At 46.3% G+C, this 25121-nt stretch overlaps 1 protein-coding gene across 1 annotated transcript in view; it reads right to left on the bottom strand.

Annotated features, from left to right (window-relative positions):
- LOC145355253 (mitochondrial 10-formyltetrahydrofolate dehydrogenase-like) overlaps positions 1-21055 on the bottom strand; it is a 120685-nt gene extending 99630 nt beyond the window's left edge. The window contains exons 1-3 of the mRNA XM_080207122.1: positions 20958-21055; positions 19892-20036; positions 10975-11209 (exon numbers count right to left, since the gene is read on the bottom strand). Of these exons, the coding sequence (XP_080063248.1) occupies positions 10975-11209; positions 19892-20036; positions 20958-21005 (428 nt within the window). The 5' untranslated portion in view covers positions 21006-21055. The remainder of the gene's footprint in view (positions 1-10974; positions 11210-19891; positions 20037-20957) is intronic.
- Positions 21056-25121: the final 4066 nt, after the last annotated feature.

Raw genomic sequence — 25121 nt, 5'->3', positions numbered from 1 at the left:
ATCCCCTTTAAAGTGGCATTAGCATGTTAGTCAGGGCAAGTATATACTCTCATAGAGAAACAGTAAAGCTAAAGGCAGACACTGTAAACATGCAATGCTATTATCAATCTTCAAAAGTATTGGAAGGTTTATCAGAGGTAGGGGAAATAATGTTTACCTTCACTGCTGCAATGTTCTAGCAAAATTCGAAATTATAGTTTTTCTGAAGAAACTTATATTTATGTTTCAAATGATTCAGGCCCTCTTCCTATTTGAATGAGGTGAAAGTTTCAAACGTCTACAGGACAAATATTATAGGTAAACACAATGCAATATTACCTAGAGCCGTGTTGTATTTTAAAAGAGAAATGAATTGTTTATATTTTGAAACAAAATGCAGTTAACTTCATTGAAGTATTTTTCAAATGACATGCAGCGTATCAGGTAGACTTGGCCAACACTGTCTATCTGATATGCCGCATGAAAGGATATCCCAATGCGTGGTACATTGGTGAGACCATGCAGACCTACAATAACAGATGAATGAACACTGTTCAACAATCACCAGGCAGGAGTGCTCCCTTCCTTTCAGGAAACACTTTGCCAGTCAAAGACATTCAGCCTCTGATCTTTGGTATGCATTCTCCAAGGTGGCCTTTAAGACAATGCAGAATTGCCGAGCAGAAACTGATAGCCAAGTGCTGCACATGAGGATCTTGGGTTCCTGTCACACTATCTGTAATGTGGAGATGCCGGCGTTGGACTGGGGTAAGCACAGTAAGAAGTCTCACAACACCAGGTTAAAGTCCAACAGGTTTATTTGGCAGCAGAAGCTTTTGGAGTCTCAGATCTTCAGCTAAGTGTTCTCCAAGGCGGCCTTCATGACGTATGACAATGAAGAATCGCTGAGCAGAAACTGATAGCCAGGTTCCGTGCACACGAGGACGGCCTCAACCAGGATCTTGGGTTCATGTCACACTGTCTGTATCCCAATGACTTGCCTGAGCTTGCAAAATCTCACTAATTGTCCTGACTGGAGACAATACACATCTCTTTAACCTGCGCTTAACCTTCTCTCCACTCACTTGTATCTTTAGGTGAGTGAGGAGTTGTGTTCACAAACAGGGCATTTATAGACACACACTCAATTCAGGAGATAACGATTGGAATGCAAGTCTTTACAGGTAATCAAGTTTTGAAGGTACACTTTGCAAGCTCATGCAAGTCATGGGGATACAGATAGTATGACATGAACCCAAGATCCTGGTTGAGGCTGTCCTCATGTGCGCGGAACTTGGTTATCAGTTTCTGCTCAGCGATTCTGTATGTCATGAAGGTCGCCTTGGAGAACACTTAGCTGAAGATCAGAGGCTGAATGCCCATGACTGCCGAAGTATTCCAGACAGGAAGAGAACACTCTTGCCTGGTGACTGTCCAGTGGTATTCATTCATCCGTTATCACAGCATCTGCATGGTCTCCCAAAGTACCATGCTTTCCTGCAGCGTATCAGATAGACAAAGTTGGCCGAATCTCAAGAGTATGTACTGTGTACCTGGTGGATGGTGTTCTCATGTGAGATGATGGCATCCATGTCAATGATCTGGCACGTCTTGTAAAGATTGCTGTAGCAGGGTTGTGTGGAGTTGTGGTCACTGTTCTTCTGAAGGCTGGATAGTTTGCTGCAGACAATGCTCTGTTTGAGGTTGTGGTTGTTTGAAGGCAAGAGGTGGGGGTGTGTGGATGGCCTTGTTGAGATGTTCGTCTTCACTGACGACATGTTGAAGGCTCCAGAGAAAATGTCGTAGCTTTTCTGCTCCAAGGAAGTACTGGACGACGACGGGTACTCTGTGTTTGTCTTCTGAGGAGGTCGGTGCGGTTTTTCACAGTGACACGTCGGAACTGTTGATTGATGAGTCGAGCGCCATATCCTGTTCTTATGAGGGCATCTTTCAGCAGTAGGTGTCTGTTTCGATCCTCCTCACCTGAGCAGATCCTGTATATACGGAGGGCTTGTCCATATGCACAGGCTTCTTTAACGTGTTTAGAGTGGGAGCTGCAGAAGTGGAGCATTGTGAGATTACCCTTGGGCTTGCGGTACAGTGAAGTGCTGAGGTGACTAACTGTAACCCCAACGACTTGCCTGGGTTTGTAAAATCTCACAAACTGTCCTGGCTTGAGACTGGTCACACCTCTCCAATCTGTGCTTAATGCTCTCTCCTCTTGCATTGTCTGCATCTGTAAAGACTTGATTACCTGTTAAGTCTCACATTCCAACCATTAACTTGTAATTGAGTTTGTGTCAATGTATGCCCTGTTTGTGAAACAAATCCTGCACTCACTTGATGAAGGAGCAGCGTTCCCGAAAACTCGTGCTATCAAATAAATCTGTTGGACTTTAACCAGGTGTTATGAGACTACCCAGTGTGCCAACCCCAGTCCAAGCTGGCAACTCCACATTAACATCACAGAGTTAGTGCACTGGATGCTATTCTCTCAGACACTGAAACATTTTCCTAGAACTGCAGAACAGTCTCGAGTTGGATGGGAGATGTTTACTCATTTTTGTCCAATGCAGTCAGCAGGTTAATAGGCAGATCAAGCTGCTTTACCCACTATTCTTTAGCCAAGTTAAATAGTTGTGCAATGGTTGTGTCACTGCACCCTGGTTGAAACTAACACAGGCCATGTAATAGACAAGTGCTCTTGTTTTTGTACGTGTGTGCACAAACCCAGGTTATAGAGCGTCAGGACATTTTTGCTGTGACTGCTGTATCACCTTCCTACCGAAGGAACAAAGCTCTGGCATTATCTGACAACAGAACTTCACGTGTGTGGTCAAGATTTCTCATCTTGAGGGACGTGGTGCATTTGTCTTGCTGTTGTACTCAAGCTCCACCTCCGGTAATCTTGGATGAACACCAAGGAAATTAGAGTCAAACAGAACCTGAACACCGTACAATTATTTAAACAGGATCGTTGTTACCGGTTTCCTTTCATCTACACAAAATGTTTGAAAATTTAAACAAGAAATTCAGTATAAAATTACCAAGTCTACTAATTACTAACGAATTTTAGAAGATTTCACAAACATTGTCAGTTTTGTGTTTGAATTCTCATTCCACTAAATGCAAGATGTAAATACTTGAAGCCTGTACAGATGTCCACAAATAAGAAATATAAGAATCGATTTTCAGGACAGGTTCTTTATCCATTATAGATCCCGCTCTTCAATTGTTCCCGTCCTTGTTCTAAGACGGTGTGTAGATTAATCAGAATTCTACATGGCAGTATTCCAAAAGTTATCCAAATGGCAATTCTTGACAATATAAGCCTCTAGAATGGGTGATGAACAATTCTACTCAGCAAGACCTCACCACTGAGCTCAATCCCTTTATTTTGTTCTTTAATGGTTATGGGTCATGCTGGATGTTGCCCTTCCTTAATTGTCCCTTGAGGTGTTGGTGAACCTTAAACTGCCACAGTTCATCTGGTGTAGGTACACTTAGCGTTGTTAGGACTGTCTGGGTGGGGGGAATTTTGATCTAGAGACAGTGAAGGTAGTGTGTGGCTTGGAGGGGAACTTGCAGATTATGGTATTCCCATGTGTCAGCTGTTCTTGTCCTCCTTGATGGTAGAGATCACAGGTTTGCAAGATGCTATCAAAGAAGCCTTGGTGACTGGCTGCAGCGCACCTGGTGGGAATTACATAGTGCTGCCACTGCGCATGGTAGAGGAAGTGAATGTTTAAAATGGCGGATATAATGCCAATCAAATGGGCTGCTTTGTCCTGGATGCTACTGAGTGTTGTTGGGGCCACATTCATCCAGGCAAGTGGAGAGTATTCCATCACACTTGTGCCCTGTAGATGATGGAAAAGCTCTGGGGAGTCAGGTGTGTTACTCACCTCAGAACTGCCAGCCTCTGACCTACATATGAACACACAAAGTTAGGAGCAGGTGTAAGACATTTGCTGTGACATTTGATAAGATCAATGATCTGATTGTGACTTCCAACTTCCTGTCCACCTTCTATCCCTTTGGCTCCCTTTTCAGTCTTGCACTTATAGCCACATTATTTATATGGCTGGTCCTTTTTTTTATTGATTCATGGGACATTTATTGAACCAATTGGGCTTTTCTGACAATCAGTGGTCATTAGTAGATTCTTAATACCAGATTTTTGTTATTGAATTCAAATTCCACCATTTGCCATAATCCCCAGAACATCAGCTAAGTTTCTGGATGAATTGTCTAGCCATTACACCATTAGACCATCTCGTAGACCACTTAAATTCTTGCCTAAGGATTCAGCTACTAGAAATTTTGTCTGTTTTCCCATTCCATAGCCTGAGATCTTATTACAAGTTAATACACTTCAAAAGTACTTCATTGGCTCTAAAGCATTATGCGACATCCTATAGTCGTGTCCTTTTGGAGGAGTAGGGTGGTGGGAAGAGGGCAGGGAAATGGGACCAAATTAATTGCTTTCTGATAATTTAAAAAAAATTGATTGATGGAATGTGGGTGTTGCTGGTTGGGCATTGATCCTTGAACTGAATGGCTTGCCAGCCCATTTCAGAGGGAGTTTCAGAGTGGATCTGGAGTCACATGTAGGGCAGACTCTACTCTCTAAAGGACATCAGTGAACCAAATGGGTTTTTATGGTTTCATAGTCATCGCTAGATTTGTTTTTATTGGTGTGATTCAAACCCTGGTTCCCAGCATAGTCTCTGGATTGCTAGCCCAGTGGCAATACAACAATCTGTGGCGCTTATCTGCTTCAAGAAGACAATCATCATCCCGATACCTAAGAAAAACCAAGCAGCGTGCATTAATGACTATCAGCTGGTGCCTCTGACATCCATCATTATGAAGTGCTTCAAAAGGCTAGTCATGACACAAATCAATTCCAGCCTCCCGGACTGTCTGGATCCACTACAGTTTGTTTGTCGCCAGAACAGGTCCACAGCAGATGCCATCTCCCTGACCCTGCATTCAACCCTGGAACACCTAGATTACAAGGACACGTATGTCAGACTCCTATTTATTGACTACAGCTCAGCCTTAAAGACCATTATTCCCACAAAACTCATCTCTAAACTCCGTGGACTGGGGACTCAGCTCCTCCCTCTGTGACTGGACCCTGAACTTTCTAACTCATAGACCACAATCAGTAAGGATAGGCAACAACACCTCCTCCACAATCATCCACAACACCGGTGTCCCCTACAAAACTCCTTTTCCACATGACTGTGTGGCCAAATTCCCCTCCGATTCAATTTTCAAATTTGCTGATGACACCACTGTTAGTGGGTCAGATCTCAAACAATGATGAGAGAGAGTACAGGAATGAGAAAGAGAATCTGGTGAAATTTTGTGGCGACAATGATCTCTACCTCAACGTCACAAAACGAAGGAGATTGTCATCAACTTCAGGAAGCGTATAAAGGAGAACATGCCCCTATCTACATCAACGGAGATGAAGTAGAAAGGGTCAAGAGTTTCAAGTTTTTAGGTGTCCAGATTACCAACAACAACCTGTCCTGGTCCCCCAATGTCGAAGCTTTAGTTAAGAAAGCCCACCAACGCCTCTATTGTCTCAAAAGACTAAAGAAATTTGTTATGTTAGCTACGACTCTCACCAACTTTTACAGATGCACCATAGAAAGCACTCTTTCTGGTTGTATCACAGCTTGGTATAGCTCCTGCTCTGCCCAAGACCGCAAGAAATTACAAAAGGCCGTGAATGTAGCCCAATCCATCATGCAAACCAGTCACCCATCTATTGACTCTGTCTACATTTCCCGCTGCCTCGGCAAAGCAGCCAGCATAATTAATGACCCCACGCACCCTGGACACTCTCTCTTTTACCTTATTCCTTTGGGAAAAAGATACAAAAGTCTGAGGTCACATACCAACCGACTCAAGAACAGCTTCTTCCCTTCTGCTATCAGACTTTTGAATGGACTTACCTTGCATTAAGTTGATCTTTTTCTACACCCTGGCTATAACTGTAACACTACATTCTGCACTCTCTTGTTTCCTTCTCTATGAACAGTATGCTTTGTCTGTAAGCGCACAAGAAACAATACTTTTCATTTATGTTAATACATGTGACAATAATAAATCAAATCAAATCAATACCACTATGGTACTGCCTCTCTGAGTAATGGGCACAGATGTAACAAGGTCTCCTTTAGTGCTGTAAAATCTATGATGCCAAATTTGTATAGGATTGTACCTGAATCAAGACTCCATAAACCACAGAAGTAAATAGGCTTTTGTAAACATCATCAACAGCTTCAGAAACACAGGCATTTCCCTGAGGACTGGAAGTTTGACTAGTGTTATTCAGTAGTCAAACAGAGAAACACACACATAGAGTAAGCAAACTAATGGATCTTATACTCACAGTGGAGAAGACTTTTACAGGATTTTACAGGTTTAGGTTAGAGGGTCATTGTTTTTTAACTGGTCGGCGCAATATAGTGGGCCGAAAGGCCTGTTCTGCGCTGTAATGTTCTATGTTCTATGAAACCACAAATGATAGCACAAAGCGCAATCTGCCTGGTTTCTGAATTCCCTGAAAACAGTGCAATCATTGGGAGGTATTTACTTTGGATAAACATCCATGAAATGAACCAGATTGAGGTTAACGAAATTATTTGCAATTTAACTAACTGGATTGATTGCGCTGGCAAATATGAATCTTGAAGTTAACTGATGAGAAAACTGCTGGGAAAGTGTAAAAAGCAGAGGAGAGTCTAGTTGAAGTCACTACTGCTAACTATACAAAGTAGTTTTTCTAAAAGCAAACCATGTTAGAGAATGCAACAGATACACCAGCTTTCAAAAGTGGTAAATGAAGCCATTGTGCTAAGGAACACATGATTCATTTTAATGTGGTCGAACATTGATTTGGGCGATAAATAGGTATATAATGAAATCATATACAAACAGCAACAATTATTTTAACTATGTATAATGCATAATATTTCTAATTTAATTGGTGATTATTTTCCAAACGTCGCTGGATTCTGGGGAAGTGCCGGAAGATTGGAAAACGGCTAATGATACACCGTTGTTTAAGAAGGGTGGCAGGCAAAAGGCAGGGAATTATAGGCCGGTTAGTTTAACGTCTGTTGTAGGTAAAATGCTAGAATCCGTGATCAAGGAGAAAATAGCGAGGCATCTTGAAGAGAATTGTTTGGTAGGGCAGACGCAGCACGGTTTTGTTAAGGGGAAGTCGTGTCTGACGAATTTATTGGGGTTCTATGAGGATGTGTCTAGGGCGGTGGATAGAGGGAGCCAGTGGATGTGGTGTTTCTTGATTTTCAGAAGGCGTTTACTTACTGGCGCCATACTTACGCAAGGATATTTTGGCCTTGGAGAGAGTGCAGAGGAAGTTTACTAGGCTGATGCCGGAGTTGAGGGGGTTGAGCTATGAGGAGAGGCTGAATAAACTAGGCTTGTACTCGTTAGAGTTTAGAAGAATGAGGGGAGATCTCATTGAGATGTATAAGATGATGAATGGGATGGATAGGATAGAGGTGGAGAGACTCTTCCCGCTCAGAAAGGACAATAGGACTAGGGGGCACAGCCTCAAGATAAAGGGGGGGCGGTTTAGAACAGAGTTGAGGAAGAATTTCTTCACTCAAAAGGGTGGTGAATCTCTGGAATTCTCTGCCCGTTGAAGTGGTGGAGGCTACCTCGCTAAATATTTTTAAGACGCGGGTTGATGGGTTTTTGATAAGAGAGGGGATTAAGGGTTATGGGGAGATGGCGGGAATGTGGAACTGAGCCACGACAGATCAGCCATGATCTTATTGAATGGCGGGGCAGGCTCGAAGGGCTAGATGGCCTACTCCTGCTCCTATTTCTTATGTTCTTATGTTTGATAAGGTGCCGCACAAGAGGTTATTACAGAAGGTTAGGGGGCATGGAGTTGGGGGGTAGGGTGTTAGCGTGGATAGGGGATTGGCTGTCAAATAGGAGGCAGAGAGTGGGGGTCAATGGGTGCTATTCGGATTGGCGGTTGGTGACTAGTGGAGTGCCCCAGGGGTCGATGCTGGGGCCTCAGCTATTTACCATTTATATAGATGATCTAGAGGAGGGAACCGAGTGTATAGTGTCAAAATTTGCTGATGACACCAAGATTGGAACGGCAAATTGTGCGGAGGGTGTGGAAAGTCTGCAGAGGGATCTAGATAGGCTGGGCGAATGGGCCAGGAAATGGCAAATGGAATTTAATGTCGGCAAGTGTGAAGTTGTCCACTTTGGTAGGAATAATGGTAGGAAGGACTATTGGCGAAAAACTGCAGCATGCGACGGTGCAGCGGGACCTCGGGGTCCTTGTGCATGAGTCGCAAAAACCCAGCCTGCAGGTGCAGCAGGTGGTCAGGAAGGCGAATGGGATGCTGGCCTTCATAGCGAGGGGGATTGAATATAAAAGTAGGGAGGTCTTGCTGCAACTGTCCAGGGCACTGATGAGGCCGCAGCTGGAATACTGTGTGCAGTTTTGGTCGCCACACTTACGCAAGGATATTTTGGCCTTGGAGGGAGTGCAGAGGAGGTTTACTAGGCTGATACCGGAGTTGAGGGGGTTGAACTATGAGGAGAGGCTGAATAAACTAGGCTTGTACTCGTTAGAGTTCAGAAGAATGAGGGGAGATCTCATTGAGACATATAAGATGATGAATGGGATGGATAGGATAGAGGTGGAGAGGCTCTTCCTGCTCAGAAAGGACAGTAGGACTAGAGGGCACAGCCTCAAGATAAAGGGGGGGCGGTTTAGAACAGAGTTGAGGAGGAACTTCTTCACTCAAAGGGTGGTGAATCTCTGGAATTCTCTGCCCGTTGAAGTGGTGGAGGCTGCCTCGCTAAATATATTTAAGACGCGGGTTGATAGGTTTTTGATAGGCAAGGGGATTAAGGGTTATGGGGAGAGGGCGGGAATGTGGAACTGAGACACGACAGATCAGCCATGATCTTATTGAATGGCGGGGCAGGCTCAAAGGGCTAGATGGCCTACTCCTGCTCCTATTTCTTATGTTCTTATGTTCTTATGTTTAATGCCTCATCTTCAGAAAGGCAATTTAATGTGCAGGGAACAGTTTTGAGAATAGCAAAAAGGATGATTTTGTATTCAGGGTTTTAGGTTATGGACAGACTCACTGGAGAACATTTTCACTGGAGAAAAAAATTGAGAGGTAAAGCAATCAAAGTCTTAAAACTGAACACAGATATAAATAAAATATGCATTATCAGGCCTAACTGAGAGTGAACACTTCAAAAATACAACATTATTATCAGACATGAAGTAAACTTGTAGCAATTATCAGTTGCTCCTGGGTAGACCAAGGATCCACAATGGTCCACATAATACACTCAACATGCACACTGCAAGGACTAGATATACTGTCTTCCCTTTATAATGTAAAAGCCTGGCTATGTTAACCTGAATCCCCACTACCACTAACTCTCAAGAATCAAACTCCACTTGCTTCATGCAGATATCAAAGGAGAAAATTTCACTTATCTTAACACTGCTGTTTTCTGAATTTAGCAAAACTTCGCAGTACAAAACTTGAATATTGCTACAAAGAGAAACATTCTGCTAGAGCTTTTCATTATACACTCTTCAGGAAAATGCAACCATTCAAGGTGGTTCCAGAGTGTGACAACTTCTTGCGAGCTGTACCCAGCGTACTCTTTAATTCTATCTTTTCACCCTTCCTCTAAAAACGGAATGTTTTGTCTGTGTAGCATGCAAGAAACGATACTTTTCACTGTATGTTAATACATAGGACAAAAACAAATCAAATCAAAAATGCCAAATTTCAAATAATCTCAACAATTCATACTGTAGGAGAAAAGCATGCTGATTGGCCAAGGCGTTGTCATGGTGAAAGCTACACAGAATGATCGGCTCTCCATCCTTCCAGGTAATTCAAAAGAAAGGTGTGAGCTTAAATATATTTCTTATGGAGAATGGGTCCCTGTGGATGAATGTTAGGCACTGCTAACAAGTGTAAATGAGCCAAGCTACGAGCTCATCTTAAATTGGTCATCATAGTAGATATGGAGATATTGGGATTTCTCAGTGCGTGCTGCTCAATCACAGAATGGCCCCTAGTAGCAGGAGTTTAGTTTGGGTTTTCATAGAATCCCTATACTGCAGCAGGAGGCCATTCAGCCAGTCGAGTCTACACTGATTCTCCAATAGAACATCTTACCCAGGCACTATCCCCATAATCCCACATCTTTACCCTACTGATCCCCTTAACCTATGCATTTTGGCAATGTGTGGCAATTTACATTTACATTAACATTACATTACATCTAAGTGGCAATTTACACAGCCAATCAACCAAACCCATACATCTTTGGAGTGTGGGAAGAAACTGGAGCACCAGGAGGAAACCCACACAGACGAGGGGAGAACGTGCAAAGTTTACACAGACACCCAAGGCTAGAATTGAACGTGAGTCCCTGGTGCTGTGAGGCAGCAGTGTTAACCACTGTGCCACCCCTTTTTTGTGTTTTGCTTGTGTTTTTCAAGCACAATCTGCATCCCTTTTAGCCTATAGTATAGATTGTGATCATTTGAAATTTGGCATTTTTGCATGTGTCCTGATGAGTGTGAGACAAAAGCTTGAGCAACATTTCTCTACTTTCAGCAATAAAACCTGCTTCCTTTAAATCACTCACCTTTGTCTTTCACCACAAACAAAAAAACAGGTAGGTGCTTCTTAAATTGTTGGAAAGAATGTATTATTAGATTATCAGCAGTTTAGTCAAGAATCAATGGATATTAAATTATTTAAAATACAAAATAAGAAAGATCACAGGAGGGTTCATAACGTTGACAGCAAATCAAAATAATACTTTTAAAACTCAGTTTCTTCCTTATAATAAGTTTCTTACAAATATAGCAGATCCTCATTAAATACACAAAGCATGCCACAATCACTGTCTGTGGAGCACTATTCTCACCAGTTTATAGCAGCAGCACCCCTGTGACGAGGAAGCAGTGATGGGTGGTAGACGATAGATCCATGCTTCGGGTGATTAATAACCTCCATGGGGATAAACTGGCTGCAGAACGGGAGCACATTTAGTTCTGCTCCAACCGATTTATAGGCCTCAACAACATCACCAATAGCTTTCCCCTTCAGCCGCCACCTGGGAAACTTAAATACTGGTGTCCCATCCTTCTCTGCCGCAACAGCTGAGGAAAAAATAAAGTTAGGACAATGGTAAGCTTAGCTTATATTTACCTTTATATTTTTCTTCCCACCCTCGATCCAACAAAGTGTATTCCCACCTTCCCTGCCCACTCCCTCCCCCAAGACAAACATTCCATTTGCCTTTCAGTAAATACATTACCATTTATTGAAATGCTGTTTGGTGTAGCTGGAAGAAGATTAATTAATGCAAGCTACCTATACCTTCACTTTAACTTCATTTTGGCTTATGCTTCCTCACTGCAGTGAAAAAACACAAAAGTAGGATCCACAGATATGATTCGCAATAACTTCACCGACAAATCAGTGATTTCTAACAATGATTTTTCTGCCTTATCCAACGATGTAACAAGGTGAAAACTGCTGTTGGTTTATTTAGAATTGGAATGGGGGATAAAACTGCAGCCACTATCACTATCATGAATCACAGAGTTGTTTGCAGCTAATTAAGAAGGCAAATGGAATTTTGTCCTTCACTGTAGAGGATGGAGTTCAAAACAGGGAGGTTATGTTGCAACTGTATAAGGTGCTGGTGAGGCCACATCTGGAGTACTATGTACAGTTTTGGTCTCCTTACTTGAGAAAGGATATACTGACACTTGAGAGGTTACAGAGGAGATTCACTAGGTTGATTCTGAAGTTGAGAGGATTGGCTTCTGAGGACAGACTGAGTAGACTGGGACTATACTCATTGGAATTCGGAAGAATGAGAAGAGATCTTATAGAAACATGTAAGATTATGAAGGGAATAGATAAGATAGAAGCAGGGAGGTTGTTTCCACTAGCAGGTGAAACGAGAAATAGGGGACATGGCCTCAAAGGGGGAACAGATTTAGGACAGAGTTGAGGAGAAACTTCTTCACCCAAAAGTGTGGAATTCCCTGCTCAGTGAAACAGTTGAGGCTACCTCACTGAATGTTTTCAAGGCAAGGATAGATACATTTTTGAACAGCAAAGGAATTAAGGTTGTGGTGAGTAGGTGGGTAAGCGGAGCTGAGTCCACAAAAAGATCAGCCATGATCTTATTGAATGGCGCAGCAGGTGCGAGGGCCAGATGGCCTACTAGTTTCTAGTTCTTTGCTCTTATGTTCACTATTCCAATGACATTTCATTTCATTCCAGCAATTTAATGAATCATTTGGAAGTTTTTTTTTTCTGTGCAAAACCCTTCACTCACTGTGTGTCCTATCATCTTTTCAACAAAGACTGCAGTCAGCAGAGACCCATCATCTGTTCTGTAAGGATTTTCGGGCCACACTCACCCCAAGGCTGAAAATTCCTGCCCATTAACAGACCTTTCCATGGTCCATCCTGCCCGCTTTGATTCCAGTGGCATGCAGGACAGGAAAATTCCACCTGCAGCTTTGAGAGAAACAGTTCAGCTCTGAGGGAATCAACATTAGCCAAAGACACATACAAAACTGAGGACCACCCACATTTCTGTTTCAGCTCCTGTTTTCTGCAAAAGTTGAATAATAAACATTTCAATATCACGGTAATAAAATAACACAGAAATTCTGACAAAATCAAAATGGCATGAATTATTTCTGGGACCTAAGGCCCATCCACCCCAAATAACACCCAACCTTTTGGGTTATTGTCTTCATTACAAACTTCAAAAGACTCTGAATGCTGCCACTTCCCTAAAAGTGTGCTGTTGAGAGATATTATGAAATACCAGCCTATCGGTCCAACAGTACAAAATACCAACTTATGTCACCCTGTCTGAACAGAACCAGAGCAAGCCAAACCAATACACAAAGTATAAAGAACATGCAAAGACTAGAACTTCTAGTCATCCTGACTCATTCTCTCTCCACAAATGCTGTCAGACCTGCTCAGATTGTCCTGTAATTTCTGCTTGTGTTTCAGAATATCTAATCACAGCCTCAGTTTCTCGTGGAACCCCAGGAATTGTGAATCATTACCAAACTCAGAGATGGGAACATCCTTAGGAGGTTCCCCAGGTAGTGCAACAAATTCTGCAGAATCTCTTCTTGGATATCTCATCAGCGACTTTGGTCAAAATTGCCCAAGGTACATTCGTGTGGGATGTTTATCTCAAAGGATGGATATCGGTCAATAACTCCCCCCTCAGACTGGGTGCATTAGCCAGTCACTGCCCACCCTCCCCTCTGTCCCACCCCCAATTGGGGACATTGGCCAGTAATTCCCCCCCTCCCCCTTCCGACTGGGTGCTTCAGTCAGTAATTCTCCCCACTACCCCCCCCCAATTACCACCCACTCCCAATTGGGGACATCGGTCAGTAACTCTCTCCCCTCAACCCGACTGGGGATATCGGTCACTAACCCTCCCCACCTGACTGGGGACATTGGTCACTAACTCCCCTCTTCCACCCCCCCAAACCGGGACATTGGTCAGTAGCTCTCCCCATCCCGACAAGCGACTTCAGTAACTAACCCCCCCCTCCCCACTGAGAGCATCAGTAAATCCCCAGCACCCCGACTTGGGACAATAGTCAGTGACTCCCCCCCTCCCCCACCCTGACTGGGGACATAGTCAATAACACCCCACCGACTAGGGACATCTATCATTAACAATCCCTCCACAGTCCCCCAACTGGGGACATTTGTCAGTAACCACACCCCCGACTGGGTACATCGGTCAGTAACCACCCCCCTGCACCCCCCCCCCCCCACCCCCAGACTGGGGACATTGGTCACTAACACTCCCCATCTAATTGGGGACATCAGTCAGTAACCACCCCTACTCGGACTTCGGTCAGTTACCCACCCCCCCACCCTCCCAACTGGGGACATCTCGCCATCCTGCCTGGGAACATCAGTAACTCCCACCCCCCAACCTGCACTGGGTACATCGGTAAATCCCTCCCACCACCCTAACTGGGGACATCGGTCAGGAACTCCTTTGCCCTCATTGGCGGCATGAGTTCGGGCCCTTCTCGCCCTGAGATTATTGTTCAGCAAAAGCTACAACAGCAGGACCCCTGATGAGTGGATCATGTCCCTTCTAGAGCTGATTGGCCAATTACCCAGGAATGATCAATGACCAGCAAACATTGTGGGGATTGAAGCTATAATCTGTCATGCTGTGTGAAGACTGCATTCCTAGTTACCAGGGAGTCATGGAAGGAGAATAAAAAAACTAGGAAAACAACCTGAAAAGAGAGCATTCTCTTAGAAAGTCATCATAAGAACATAACATAAGAACGTAAGAAATAGGAGCAGGAGTAGGCCATCTAGCCCTTCGAGCCTGCCCCGCCATTCAATAAGATCATGGCTGATCTGTCGTGTCTCAGTTCCACATTCCCGCCCTCTCCCCATAACCCTTAATCCCCTCTCTTATCAAAAACCCATCAACCCGCATCTTAAAAATATTTAGCGAGGTAGCCTCCACCACTTCAACGGGCAGAGAATTCCAGAGATTCACCACCCTTTGAGTGAAGAAGTTCCTCCTCAACTCCGTTCTAAACCGCGCCCCCTTTATCTTGAGGCTGTGCCCCCTAGTCCTACTGTCCTTTCTGAGCGGGAAGAGTCTCTCCACCTCTATCCTATCCATCCCATTCATCATCTTATACGTCTCAATGAGATCTCCCCTCATTCTTCTAAACTCTAACGAGTACAAGCCTAGTTTATTCAGCCTCTCCTCATAGCTCAACCCCCTCAACTCCAGCATCAGCCTAGTAAACCTCCTCTGCACTCCCTCCAAGGCCAAAATATCCTTGTGTAAGTACGGCGCCCAAAACTGCACACAGTACTCCAGCTGCGGCCTCACCAATGCCCTATACAGCCGCAGCAAGACCTCCCTACTTTTATATTCAATCCCCCTCGCTATGAAGGCCAGCATCCCATTCGCCTTCCTGACCACCTGCTGCACCTGCAAGCTGGGTTTTTGCGACTCATACACAAGGACCCCGAGGTCCCTCTGCACCGTCGCCTGCTGCAGTTTTTTGCCACTTAAGTAATAGTCCTTCCTACCATTATTCCTGCCAAAGTGGACCACCTCGCACTTGCCAACATTAAATTCCATTTGCCATTTCCTGGCCCATTCGCCCAGCCTATCTAGATCCTTCTGCAGACTCTCCACACCCTCCGCATAATTTTGCCGTTCCACCAATTTTGGTGTCATCAGCAAATTTCGACACCCTACACTCGGTTCCCTCCTCCAGATCATCTATATAAATGGTAAATAGCTGAGGCCCCAGCACCGACCCCTGGGGCACCCCACTAGTCACCATCCGCCAATCTGAATAGCACCCGTTGACCCCCACTCTCTGCCTCCTATTTGACAACCAATCCTCTATCCACGCTAACACCCTACCCCCAACTCCATGTCCCCTGACCTTCTGCAATAACCTCTTGTGAGGTACCTTGTCAAACGCCTTCTGAAAATCAAGAAAGACCACATCCACCGGCTCTCCTCTATCCACCGCCCTAGACACATCCTCATAGAACTCCAGTAAATTTGTCAGACACGACTTCCCTTTAACGAAACCGTGCTGCGTCTGCTCTAGCAAGCACTTTCTCTCAAGATGCCTCGCTATTTCCTCCTTGATGACGGATTCTAACATTTTACCTACAACCGACGTTAAACTAACCGGCCTATAATTCCCTGCCTTTTGCCTGGCACCCTTCTTAAACAACGGCGTAACATTAGCCGTTTTCCAATCTTCCGGCACTTCCCCGGAATCCAGCGATGTCTGGAAAATAACCACCAAGGCATCCACTATCATAGATCTGTAACATTCAAAGAACAAAGAAAATTACAGCACAAGAGCAGGCCCTTCAGCCCTCCAAGCCTGCACTGACCATGCTGTCTGACGTAACTAAAAACTCCCTATTCTTCCTGCGACCACATCCCTCTGTTCCCATTCTATTCATGTATGTCAACTTGCAATTTAAAAGTCACTACTGTATCCACTTCCAAACACCCACCACTCTCTGCCTCGTACATCTCCTTTAAGCCTTGCTCCTCGCACCTTAAACCAAAATATAAGAATTGGCAGTACTAGCATCACCCACTTTGGTGAACACATGAGCCCCTGTTTACAAGTTATGGGTAGGAAACAAAAGGTATACATTTAAGAAATAATTAACTTCTGCTATCTAGAGTTCAGTCACAGCTTACAACACTTCAGTCACTTTTTCCTCTCGTATTGTAGAGAGAGAGGCAGAGTGCAAACCAAAAATAATGACAAAACCAGAAAAATAGGCCCTAAGGAATAAATAATGTTTAAACAACAGTAGGCAGGATGATTTAAAATAACAAGAAAATTTCCCCAACACTGCTAATCAAAACAAAACACTACTACTTAATTTTTAAAAGTAACACCTCACATCATGCTCCACTGTTAACAAGGCTGATTAATTGGTAAAAGTAATCCGTTAGCAGATAGCTTGTCTGGGCTTCCCCTTATCAGTAGAAAGCCATGGTAAACATTAGCTATCTGTGACAATGTATCCCTTTAAATTGTAGCCCAAAATTTGACAGTCGCTTTAGAAATTAAGGCAGCCTCAATATAATGGCGCCAGAGGGTGAGTGATATTATTAGTTTGCACCTCCTCATGTTCAAACATCTCAGCCTATATGAAGTATCATGCAGATATCCTGGGAGAGTTCAAGCCAGCAGTAAAAGTTTTAGTTTGATAATGTTTTAGAATAAAGATGCTGTCTTTAAGACCTGAGCTGATAACAGAGTTGTTTCTTCAAAAGCGGCCTGTCATAATTCAAATGATTATTTATTGGAGTGAGAAATCACAAATACCTTGGGCAAATATATAGATTATATAAGGTTAATAAAAGACTGCAAAGCTGAGCATGATGAGCTAGCGAAGAATTTGGATTTATTAGTTAATTGGGCAGGAAATGGCAAATGAAACAGAATATAAGAAATGCAGAAATCAGTAATGGACCATTGATACAAATAAAACAATGCACAGAGTAAATGAGGGCGATCAAGAGAGCCTGATAGATAATGGATTGTAGCTACTGCATCAATACTTGGTGGCAGTGACTAGAGTAAGTCAGACTTTGAATTTACTGAGAGGTCAATATTGAGCCAAAATAATGAGTTAATGCATTAATTTTTTAAAACTTCAGTGTGACCATACTTGGGGAATTCTGTACAGTTCTGGACAGCAGAGTACAAAGGGATATTGCAATTATTGAAAGGGCACAGAACAATCAGAAAGACTGAGAAAATGGAGAAACTGAATTATGAGGAGCGATTATGCAAAGTGAGCAGATGCTAACAGAAAAAAGGGGAGGTTGCAGGTAAAAGGACCATTGAGTAGCATGGTCTCCTTATCTCTGTAATCTGGACAAAACCCCTCCAGGATATCTGCGCTCAAAGAAAAGAACAAAGAACAAAGAACAACACAGCACAGGAAACAGGTCCTTTGGCCCAACAAGCCCGCGCCGCCATTTTAACATTCAGTGAGCGCCTTATTCCAATCCTTCTTCTACCTATGACTTTTGCCTACGCCTCTTGGACTCCACAATAAAGGTGTGCAAACTTAGAGAATTATATGTGTGCCAGATTGAGGGAGGTCTAATTTAGGGACAATTTGTTACACCAATCAGCCTAAAAGCACGTTTTTGGGGTGTGGGAGGAAACCGGAGCACCCGGAGAAAACCCACGCAAGCACGGGGAGAACGTGCAAACTCCCACAGACACCAACCCAAGTCAGAGATCCAACCCAGGTCCATGTATCTGTACAGCAAACAGTGATAGTCACTGAGCTGTCGTGTTGCCCGTCGGTTGGTCCAGTTTCAGCGTACACTAACGACGTGAAGCACTAGGCAACTCTCGAAGCAACATCCAAGAGTAGCCCTTGCACGACCCACCACGTGTATGCCCCTTGTTGGCCAACAAGGTGGACCGAATCACCTGTGGATGTAAAAAAAAAGACATCAATAAACATATACAGCTTATACAGACATTCACGGAAGATCCCCAGAAGCTCAAACGTAAGAGACAGGTGAGCCATACAATATGTTGGACAGCCCATAGGAATCTATTGATTCCCAGTAATGTCCTAAGGCTCTTGATCCTTATTTAGAACAATCTTTTGTACCCCTCCATCTCTAGTCTGCTCATGTGTCTATCTAGGTAAGCCTTAAACAACTCTAGCGTGCTTGTCTCCGCCACCCTACTTGGCAGTGCATTCCAGGCCCCCACAACCCTGTGTGTGAAAAACCTCCCTCTAACATCTGAATTATACCTCTCCCCTCTCACCCTAAACCCGTGGCCCCTCGTGATTTTTGTATCCAACCGGGGAAAAAGCTTCCCACTGTTCACTCTATCTATACCCTTCATAATCTTATACACCTCTATTAGATCTCCCCTCATTCTCCGTCTTTCCAGGGAGAACAGCCCAATTTGCCCAATCTCTCCTCATAGCTAAGACCTTCCATACCAGGCAGCATCCTGGTAAACCTCCTCTGCACTCTCTCCAGGGTCTCCACATCCTTCCGGTAGTACGGCGACCAAAACTGGACACAGTACTCCAAATGCGGTCTAACCAACGTTCTATACAACTGCAACATTAGACGCCAGCTTTTATACTCTATACTCCTTCCTATAAAGGCAAGCATACCATAAGCCTTCTTCATCACCTTCTCCACCTGTACTGCCACTTTCGAGGACTTGTGTACTTGCACACCTAGGTCCCTCTGCATTTCTATACTCTTAATATTCCTACCATTTATTGTATAACTCCCCTCTACATTATTTCTTCCAAAATGCATCACCTCGCATTTACCTGGATTAAATTTCATCTGCCATTTCTCTGCCCAATTTACCAGCCTATCTATATCCTGCTGTATTGTCTGACACTGCTCGTCACTATCAGCAAGTCCAGCCATCTTCGTGTCATCTGCAAACTTGCTGATCACACCAGTTACTCCCTCTTCCAAATCATTTATATATATTACAAATAGCAAAGGTCCCAGTACTGAGCCCTACGGCACACCACTAGTCACAGACCTCCAGCTCGAAAAAGACCCTTCCACTACTACCCTCTGTTTCCTGTTACCAAGCCAGTCCTCAATCCATCTAACCACCTGTCCTTGTATCCCATGAGCCTTAACCTTTTTCACCAACCTACTACTTTGTCAAACGCCTTACTAAAATCCATATAGATGACATCCACAGCTCGTCCTTCGTCAACCGTTTTTGTCACACTCATTTAATTCTAGTTTCTCGAGTGTCCCTTTTTCACTACTCTACCACTGACAACCATGCCTTCAAGTGCCTGTGCCCCACACTCTGGAATTCCCCCTCTCACCTCCCTTTCCCCCTTTAAGCCTCTTTAAATACCTATTTGACCAAGCTTTTAACCATTTCCCAAGCATCAACTCGTCTCTCATTTTGGGATATTTGATTACATTAAAGATGGTATTTAATTTTAAACTTTTTTTATTTTACAGGGGATAACATAGATAACATGGATCATCCTGACAGTAGAATAAAAGGATAAAGCCTGCACTTAAAGGAGCGCAAATTCAAAACTAATCCGAGCAAATATCTTTTCAGTGGTCAAGTACAGTGAGTTTAACGGATATTTAATGCGAAAACACAGCAAGTTTTTAAAATAATTGGTCAAGAAAGAACATAAAATCCACCAATTCCGAGATGACTATGAAATTAGGTGTTTGTTCTTTCAGCAGTGGCTTCACTCACCTATAGGATCAGCCTTCCCTTCCCGGTCAGGAACTGTGAACACTCCGACCACTTTGTGACCTTGTTTCCGGAGGTTAGTGTAAACCTCCTGGCCAAACAAACTCTGGCCGATTATAGCTATATTTAGTTTGTTCTGGTAACGAATCTGTTAAAACAGAAAACAGTAATCGGATTACAGTCAAAAAAGAGAAAACTTTGCATTGGTGATGTAGGGAGATTGGGGACTGGAAGTGTTGAGGGGGATTTAGGAAGGATTGAAGGGGAGGTTTGAGGAACACGTTATAGGGTTGTGGGGAGTAAGTTTGCAGACGTTGTTGGGGGGGGGTTATGTGGGATTGTAGGTGTCGGGGGAATTGAGGGGGGGTCGGGGGAATTGAGGGGGGTCGGGGGAATTGAGGGGGGTCGGGGGAATTGAGGGGGGGTCGGGGGAATTGAGGGGGGGTCGGGGGAAGGTGGAGGAGCATTGAGGAGAGTTGGGGTTGAGATGGGTTGTGGGGCTATTTGAGAAGGTGATGGGGTTCTGGGTGGTTGAGGAAACGTTTGGGGAGATTGAAGGGTGTTGAAGAAATTATTGCTATTTGGGGTGTTGAGGGCAGGTTTGGGGGGTTAAGAGGTGGGGGGGGCTTGGTGTAGTTTAAAGTTTGGGGAGATTGAGGAGATTTGAAGGCAGGAGGTGATGGGGGGTTTTGGAAGGGGAGGTTTAAAAGAGCAGAATGAGAGTTTGGGAGGGTGTTGCATTGAGGGAGTTTGGGGAGAGTTTGGGGACCTTTTGGCGTTGTGTGTGGAGGGAAGACTGGGGAGGTTTTTGGGAGGTGAAGTGAGGTTCGGGGGGGGGGGTAATCAGGTGAGTTTGTGGCACGGCGGCGGGGGGGGGGGGGGGGCAGACGGGTTGATGCCGTCCCCGCGACTCCTGCAACGTGTCCACTGGGCAGCGGCCTGAGGAGATCGGACTCCCCGGGAACGGGGTCCCGGGAGAAGTGGGTGTCGGTCCCGGGGTCTCTGAGGCGCTGCTGGGCGGTCAGTGGGGATCGACCCCGACCCCCGCCCTCACCCCCTATCCACTCACCACCGCGGTGGAGAATCTCCTCGCGGCCCAGCCGGCAGCCCTCAGCATGGCGACCCGATCACAACCACAGCAAAACACTAACTGACAGATCCCCCTGCTGCGCGCGCACGTGCGCGCCCCCGGAGCCGACGGATCGCGTGCGCGCCCCCGGCGCTGACGGTGCGGGGGCGGACACACCCCCCCTGCAGAGCCAATCAGCAGCGCGTCGCCATGGTGACTGCCCACTCTCCTCAGAGTTTCAACACAGCAATTGACCCCACACACACCCTGACCCCCACACATTGACCCCCACACACACCCTGACCCCCACACATTGACCCCCACACACACCCTGACCCCCACACATTGCCCACACACACCCTGACCCCCGCACATTGACCCCACACACACCCTGACCCCCACACATTGACCCCACACACACCCTGACCCCCACACATTGACCCCCACACACACCCTGACCCCCACACATTGACCCCCACACACACCCTGACCCCCACACATTGACCCCACACACACCCTGACCCCCACACATTGACCCCCACACACACCCTGACCCCCACACATTGACCCCCACACACACCCTGACCCCCACACATTGACCCCACACACACCCTGACCCCCACACATTGACCCCACACACACCCTGACCCCCACACATTGACCCCCACACACACCCTGACCCCCACACATTGACCCCACACACACCCTGACCCCCACACATTGACCCCACACACACCCTGACCCCCACACATTGACCCCACACACACCCTGACCCCCACACATTGACCCCACACACACCCTGACCCCCACACACACCCTGACCCCCACACATTGACCCCACACACACCCTGACCCCCACACATTGACCCCACACACACCCTGACCCCCACACATTGACCCCACACACACCCTGACCCCCACACATTGACCCCACACACACCCTGACCCCCACACATTGACCCCACACACACCCTGACCCCCACACATTGACCCCACACACACCCTGACCCCCACACATTGACCCCACACACACCCTGACCCCCGCACATTGACCCCACACACACCCTGACCCCCGCACGTTGACCCCACACACACCCTGACCCCCGCACGTTGACCCCACACACACCCTGACCCCCACACGTTGACCCCACACACACCCTGACCCCGACACATTGACCCCACACACACCCTGACCCCCACACATTGACCCCACACACACCCTGACCCCCACACATTGACCCCACACACACCCTGACCCCCACACATTGACCCCACACACACCCTGACCCCCACACATTGACCCCACACACACCCTGACCCCCACGCATTGACCCCACACACACCCTGACCCCCACGCATTGACCCCACACACACTCTGACCCCCACGCATTGACCCCCACACACACCCTGACCCCCACACATTGACCCCCACACACACCCTGACCCCCACACATTGACCCCCACACACACCCTGACCCCCACACATTGACCCCCACACACACCCTGACCCCCACACATTGACCCCCACACACACCCTGACCCCCACACATTGACCCCACACACACCCTGACCCCCACACATTGACCCCCACACACACCCTGACCCCCACACATTGACCCCACACACACCCTGACCCCCACACATTGACCCCACACACACCCTGACCCCCACACGTTGACCCCAGACACACCCTGACCCCCACACGTTGACCGCAGACACACTCTGACCCCCACACGTTGACCCCAGACACACCCTGACCCCCACACATTGACCCCACACACACCCTGACCCCCACACATTGACCCCACACACACTCTGACCCCCACGCACACCCTGACCCCCACGCATTGACCCCCACACACACCCTGACCCCCACGCATTGACCCCCACACACACCCTGACCCCCACGCATTGACCCCCACACACACCCTGACCCCCACACATTGACCCCCACACACACCCTGACCCCCACACATTGACCCCCACACACACCCTGACCCCCACACATTGACCCCACACACACCCTGACCCCCGCACGTTAACCCCAGACACACCCTGACCCCCACACATTGACCCCAGACACACCCTGACCCCCACACATTGACCCCACACACACGCTGACCCCCACACATTGACCCCACACACACTCTGACCCCCACACACACCCTGACCCCCACACATTGACCCCCACACACACCCTGGCCCCCACACATTGACCCCACACACACCCTGACCCCCACACATTGACCCCCACACACACCCTGACCCCCACACATTGACCCCACACACACCCTGACCCCCGCACGTTAACCCCAGACACACCCTGAACCCCACACATTGACCCCAGACACACCCTGACCCCCACACATTGACCCCACACACACCCTGACCCCCACACATTGACCCCACACACACCCTGACCCCCACACATTGACCCCACACACACCCTGACCCCCACACATTGACCCCACACACACCCTGACCCCCACACATTGACCCCACACACACCCTGACCCCCACACGTTGACCCCAGACACACCCTGACCCCCACACATTGACCGCAGACACACTCTGGCCCCCACACGTTGACCCCAGACACACCCTGACCCCCACACATTGACCCCACACACACCCTGACTCCTAAACATTCTGACCCTCACACTGTAAGGCTATGGATTGATACACGGAAGTGTGGTTATCAAGAAACATGACTGAAGGAAGGGCAGGACTGGCAACTCAACATTCTGGGGTATCGGATCTTTAGGCAAGACAGCGGAGGGCTAAAAAGGGAGGTGGTGTAGCGCTTTTAATTAATATGTCAATTACTGCAATAAGAGAAATGATGTGGAGATGCCAGCATTAGAGTGGTGTGGGCACAGTAAGAAGTCTCACAAAACGAGGGCCAACAGGTTCATTTGGTAGCACAAGGTTTTTGGAGCGCAACTCCTTCATTAGGTGAGTGAAGAGGTGGGTTCACAAACACGGCATATATAAACAGAAACACAATTGCAAGATAACAGTTGGAATGCGAGTCTTTACAGGTAATCAAATTTTTACAGGTACAGACAGTTTTAAAAAAAGTTTATTTATTAGTCACAAGTAAGGCTTACATTAACACTGCAGTGAAGTTACTGTGAAACTCCCCTAGTCGCCTGTTCAGCTCAATGCATCTAACCAGCATGTCTTTCAGACTGTGGACGGAAACCAGATCACCTGGAGGAAACCCACGCAGGCAAGGTAAGACCGTGCAAATTCCACACAGACAGTGACCCAAGACTGGAATTGAACCCAGGTTCCTGGCATTGCAAAGTAGCAATGCAAACCACTATGCTACTCTGCTGCCCCAGTGCAAGTGGCGAGAGGGGTAAATACAGATTAAAGAGGTGTGAATTGTCTCAAGCCAAGACAATTAGCAGGATTTTGCAAACCCAGGCCAAATGGTGGGGGTTACATGTAGTATGTCATGAACCCAAGATTGTTGTATGTCTTGAAGGCTGCCTTGGAGAATTCTTATCCAAAGATCAGAGCTGAATGCCCTTCACTGCTGAGGTGTTCCCCAATTCGGAATATAGTATTCAATTCTGGTCGCCACACTATCAGAAGGTGTGGTGGCTTTGGAGAGGGTACAGAAAAAATTTACCAGGATGTTGCCTGATATGGAGGACATTAGCTATGAGGAGAGGGTGGAGAAACTTCATTTGCTCTCATTAGAACAACGGAGGTTGAGGGAACAACCTGATAGAACACTATAAAATTATGAGAGGCATGAACAGAGTGGATAGTCAGAAGCTTTTTCCCAGCGTGACTCAATTATGGGGGCATAGGTTTAAAGTGTGAGGGGTAAGATTTAGAGGAGATGTAGAGGAGAGGAGGCAAGTTTTCTTTTACACAGAGAGTAATGGGTGCTTGGAACTCGCTGCTGGTGGAGGTAGTGGAAGCAGATACGAAAGTGACTTTTAAGGGGCATCTTGACAAATGAATAGGATGTGATTATCCCTCTTGTCACTCGCACTATCTATACCTATAAAGACTTGATTACCTGTAAAGGCTCACATTCCAACCATTACCTTGTAATTATGTCTCTAGATATGCCGTGTTGGTGAACCCATCTCTCCATTCACCTGATGAAGGAGCAGCACTTCGAAAGCCTGCTGGACTTTAATC

This window comes from Carcharhinus amblyrhynchos, chromosome 19 (assembly GCF_965287045.1).
Source record: "Carcharhinus amblyrhynchos chromosome 19, sCarAmb.v2.hapA, whole genome shotgun sequence".
NCBI lineage: Eukaryota > Metazoa > Chordata > Chondrichthyes > Carcharhiniformes > Carcharhinidae > Carcharhinus > Carcharhinus amblyrhynchos.
This window is presented reverse-complemented; position numbering and strand designations above follow the sequence as displayed.